The sequence below is a fragment of the Salvelinus namaycush genome, chromosome 15, assembly GCF_016432855.1.
Source record: "Salvelinus namaycush isolate Seneca chromosome 15, SaNama_1.0, whole genome shotgun sequence".
Lineage (NCBI taxonomy): Eukaryota > Metazoa > Chordata > Actinopteri > Salmoniformes > Salmonidae > Salvelinus > Salvelinus namaycush.
In genome coordinates this window covers 23115210-23120047 of record NC_052321.1, presented here as the reverse complement: position 1 = coordinate 23120047, position 4838 = coordinate 23115210, and the positions used below count along the sequence as shown (strand labels likewise).

The following is a 4838-nucleotide window of genomic DNA, read 5'->3' as shown; positions in this document are numbered from 1 at the left end:
ATTTCAGGAGTAAAAATGTACTTTAAAGTCACATAATAAGTTGCATGGACTGTGTGCAATCAGTGTTTAACATGTTTGAATGACTACCTCATCTCTCTACCCAACACATACAGATCACTGTAAGGTCCCTCTGTAAAGCAATGAATTTCGAACAGATTCAACCACGAAGACCAGGGAGGTTTTTCAATGCCTCGCAAAGAAGGGAACCTATTGGTAGATGGGTAAACATTTTAAAAAGCAGACATTGAATATTCCTTTGAGCATGGTGAAATTATTCATTACACTTCGGATGGTATATCAATACACCCAGTCACCGTAAAGATAGACGTCCTTCCTAACTCAGTTGCCAGAGGAAGGAAAACAGCCCTCACCACGAGACCATTGGTGACTTTAAAAGTTTAATGGCTGTGACAGGAGAAAACTGAGGATGAATCAACAACATTATAGTTACTCCACAATAGTAATCTAATTGACAGAGTGAAAAGGAAGCCTATACAGAAAAATGGCTGCATCATGTTATGGGTAGGCTTGTAATCGGCAAGGACTAGGGAGTTTTTTAGGATAAAAGAAACAGAGCAGAGCTAAGCACAGGCAAAATCCTAGAGAAAAACCTGGTTGTCTGCTTTCTAACAGACACTGGGAGACTAATTCACCTTTCAGCAGGACAATAACCCAAAACAGAGACCAAATATACACTGGAGTTGCTTACCAAAACGACATTGAATGTTCCTGAGTGGCCTCGTTAGTTATAAATCAGGTTTTAAAAAATTGATGGCATGACATGAAAATGGCTGTCCTGCAATGATCCAACTTGACAGAGCTTAAATATTTTTGTGTATGAAATTTTGTACAATCCAGGTGTGCAAAGCTCTTAGAGACTTACCCAGAAAGAGACTCACAGCTGTAATCACTGTCAAAGGTGATTCTAGCATGTATTGATTCAGGGGTGTGAATACTTATGTAAATTAGATCTGTATATAATTTACAATAAATGTTAATGTTTCTACAAACATGTTTTCACTTTGTCATTATGGGTTAGTGTGGGGACTGGTGAGAAAAAGTTTTAAATTTAGGCTGTAACTACAAAATGTGGAATAAGTCAAGGGGTATGAATACTTTCTGAAGACTATTATCTACACACTAGCACTCTGCTCCTGAACATGATATACACTGAGTATACAAAACATTAAGAACGCCTGCTCTTTCCATGACAGACTGACCAGGTGAATCCAGACTGACCAGGATGTCACTTGTTAAATCAGTGTAGATGAAGGGGAGGGAGACAGGTTAAAGAAAACTTAAGCATTGAGACATGGATTGTGTATGTGTGCCATTCAGATGGTGAATGGGCAAGACAAAATATGGTAGTACGTGCCAGGCGAACTGGTTTTTGTCAAGAACTGCAATGCTCCTGGGTTTTTCATGCTCAACAATTTCCTGTGTATTAAGAGTGGTCCACCACCCAAATGACATCCAGCCAACTTGACACAACTTAGTATAGTCAGTGTATTTGACATACTTTAATTAGCTAAAATTATATTTCATGAACTTTTATTAAAAATTAACTTAATCATCCCACAAATGTGTTCCAACAGTTAAATACTGCAATGAGAAAAACATGTTCTGAAGGAGAATGTTTTCTTTTCCTTTTCAAAGGTAGACCCAGCGAAATGACGTTGCCACGTTCAGCACCACATATATTGCGATAAGCGAGATGCAAGACTTCGCTCCCACAGTCACACACAGTATCTGCACGTGTATATGAGTTTGCGTCTCGCTGTACGGGACCAAAACAGCTGAGAAGTTTAGCCTCACGCTTCAACACTCTTCGCTGCTGCGGAAATTGATGCACTATGCTGTTTACTTTGTCATATCGTGGAGTCTACCTCTAATTAACTGGGATTTGTTTTAGAATCATGGTGCAATGAGTATCACAGTCTGGCAAAACTCATAGTCCGTACTGTGACAACATGGATATATCGATAAAGGATTTTCAAATGAGTTCTTTCAACATTAGTGCTCTCCCCTGGGGTCCATTCCATTTAAATTCCCATGTGAACTGTACATGAGTGCAATTCAATCATTTGTATACCACAACCCTGACAACCACATATACACGACACTCACTCATTCACTCAGACAGCTCTGCGAATGTGAAGGATGCGGATATCAGGACTGTTATACTCTGGGTCCTGCTTGTTCAAAGGGATCTCCTCAGACTGGAAGTCTTGTAGAAGCAACTGATTGGATAACAGAACAGAGGAACAGCACGTCATTGAAGAGGAAGATGTTCCTAAGAACTCCACAGAAGAAATGAAAAGTTTACATATAACAGCTAACTACATTTCCTTACACAACAGTATATATGATAACAAGAACTGACAGAATTCTCACCTCAAAAAATTGTTTCTCCACTTTGGGGTTGACACCCACTGTGCGTTGCTCATAGCAGCATATGATGGTGGTCTCTGGTCCAACCAGGTGCTTCAGGGTTTCCACCAGTGGCTTCACGGACTAAGTACAACAGACAGTAAAAAACAAAGTTATTTTTCACCCATGTATTGAACTCAAAGTAACTCATCCCACAATAGTGATTATTATTATTTGACCATGCTGGTCATTTATGAACATTTGAACATCTTGGCCATGTTTTGTTATAATCTCCACCCGGCACAGCCAGAAGAGGACTGGCCACCCCTCATAGCCTGGTTCCTCTCTAGGTTTCTTCCTAGGTTTTGACCTTTCTAGGAAGTTTTTCCTAGCCACCGTGCTTCTACACCTGCATTGCTTGCTGTTTGGGGTTTAAGGCTGGGTTTCTGTACAGCACTTTGAGATATCAGCTGATGTACGAAGGGCTGTATAAATACATTTGATTTGATATTACTAAATGTGTTGGGCAGTTGTATAGGTGATCAAGCAACAAAAAGCAAGTCCAACAAAAACTGAGCCTAGGTTAGTACCCCCAAATATTAAAATTGCACAAATTCAGTATCACAACAGTAAATGATAAAGTACAACACCTGTTCATAATAAATGCAGTCCGCCATCAGGATAAAATGTGGGTGTGGTAGAAACTCTGACACATTTTCACCCCTTTAAAGATAAGAGAATTCCACATTTGAGACATGAACTAGGCTAGATTACATGGCCCATCTATAGAAAAGCCATGGTTTGCTTACACATTATAGCCTACTGTGATGACTATGGTTGTAGTTTGCCTTGTCTTAGGAAATACAATCTATATTAACTAACATGTACTGGGATAAGTACAGTACAGACCATTTCAGTACCTTGGCTTCGATGGATCCACTGCTGACAAGTTCCTGGTTGTCTTGGATATTGACTTGGAGTAGAGACTGCAGGTCCTCGAGGTCTGTCACAGTAACCTGAGCTCTACAGGACAGAAAGAGAGAGGGAAGAAGACAATATGTTCTTTATGATTAAAATAATTTCATCAATCAGTTCTGTACCAATGTAATTTCAGACCATTCGATAGGTTGCTAACGTAGCTATACAGTTCAGCTAGACAGAAACGTTAGCGAGCTAACTAATGTTAGATAGTTTACTTTAGTTAGAAGCGAAGCAAATAGTTAGTCAACTATTCATAAAGATAAAAGGCTCACAATAACATTTAGTAGCTACTTAACGTTACTCACCCCAAAGATGCTGCCATAAGGCCCACTACTCCTGTTCCTGCTCCTAACTCTAGAATGTTTTTGCTAGCCCACATGTTCACGCCCGAGCAAGGGTCATACAACGGTTTAGTTTCTAAATATTTTGACAGGACAATTGCTGCATCCCACACCACACAACCGACGTCTCCTTTAAAGCACTGTTTGATTTTCAAGACAGATCCGTCGTTTTTCTCAACGTCTCTTGTAAAATAATTATTGTGGTGTAAGGTATGCTCCGCCATCTTTTCTTCTTCGATGAGATATGACCGCGGTTGGCATCCAATAAATGTTGCATTACCGCCACCTACTGGAGTGGTATGAATACTTTATTTAACTCCCTTACACTTCGCTAAAAAAATTACATCTTCAAAATATAATTTGAAAACAAATAAAAAACACAACAAATACCCTACCATCTAACACGACACTCACAAATAATACTACATAATAATAATAATATAGATATTTTTTAAACTCTCACATCTTCCTTCTTTCAATTCTCCATATTTTAACAAGGCTAATCTTAAAACAAGGCTCCCTAAATTCAATCAGCATATCGATTGCGCGACCCGGGCTGGCAAAACCCTGGATCATTGTTATTCTAACTTCCGCGACGCATATAAGCCCATGCCCCGCCCTCCTTTCGGAAAAGCTGACCACGACTCCATTTTGTTGTTCCAGCCTATAGACAGAAACTAAAACAGGAAGCACCCGCGCTCTGTTCAACGCTGGTCCGACCAATCGGATTCCACGCTTCAAGATTGCTTCGATCACATGGACTGGGATATGTTCCGCATAGCGTCGAACAACAACATTGATGAATACGCTGATTCGATTAGCGAGTTTATTAGCAAGTGCATCGGTGATGTTTTACCCACAGCGTCTATTAAAACATTCCCCAACCAGAAACCGTGGATTGATGGCAGCATTCACGCAAAACTGAAAGCGCGAACCACTGCTTTTAATCAGGGCAAGGTGATCGGAAACATGACCAAATACAAACAGTGTAGCTATTCCCTCCGCAAGGCAATCAAACAAGCTAAGCGCCAGTATAGAGACAAAGTAGAGTCGCAATTCAACGGCTCAGACACGAGAGGTATGTGGCAGGGTCTACAGTCAATCACGGACTACAAAAGAAAAACCAGCCCCGTCGCGGACCACGAT

At 40.3% G+C, this 4838-nt stretch overlaps 1 protein-coding gene across 2 annotated transcripts; it reads right to left on the bottom strand.

The window, feature by feature from the left end:
- Nucleotides 1–1496: 1496 nt before the first annotated feature.
- Nucleotides 1497–3923, bottom strand: vcpkmt (valosin containing protein lysine (K) methyltransferase). Of its 2 annotated transcripts, XM_039008960.1 has the most exons (5): nt 3657–3923; nt 3280–3393; nt 3021–3093; nt 2395–2514; nt 1497–2240 (listed from the first exon to the last, which is right to left on the bottom strand). In XM_039008960.1, the coding sequence occupies exons 1-5, from the start codon at nt 3914–3916 to the stop codon at nt 2136–2138; spliced, it is 672 nt and encodes a 223-aa protein (XP_038864888.1). In that variant the 5' UTR covers nt 3917–3923; the 3' UTR covers nt 1497–2135. The 2 variants fall into 2 exon arrangements, with proteins under 2 accessions (XP_038864888.1, XP_038864889.1); XM_039008961.1 differs by lacking the exon at nt 3021–3093 and having other exon boundaries at nt 3291–3393.
- Between the last annotated feature and the right edge of the window lie 915 nt (nt 3924–4838).

What these genes read in the sequence shown, in the direction of transcription:
- vcpkmt (XM_039008960.1), bottom strand. Translation starts at nt 3,916, where the DNA reads ATGGCGGAGCATACCTTACACCACAATAATTATTTTACAAGAGACGTT. An exon ending in ACTGCATTTATTATGAACAG is followed by an intron (nt 2,515 to 3,020) that starts GTGTTGTACTTT and finishes TGTTGTACTTAG; the next exon opens with TCCGTGAAGCCACTGGTGGA. An exon ending in TGGAGAAACAATTTTTTGAG is followed by an intron (nt 2,241 to 2,394) that starts GTGAGAATTCTG and finishes TTATCCAATCAG; the next exon opens with TTGCTTCTACAAGACTTCCA.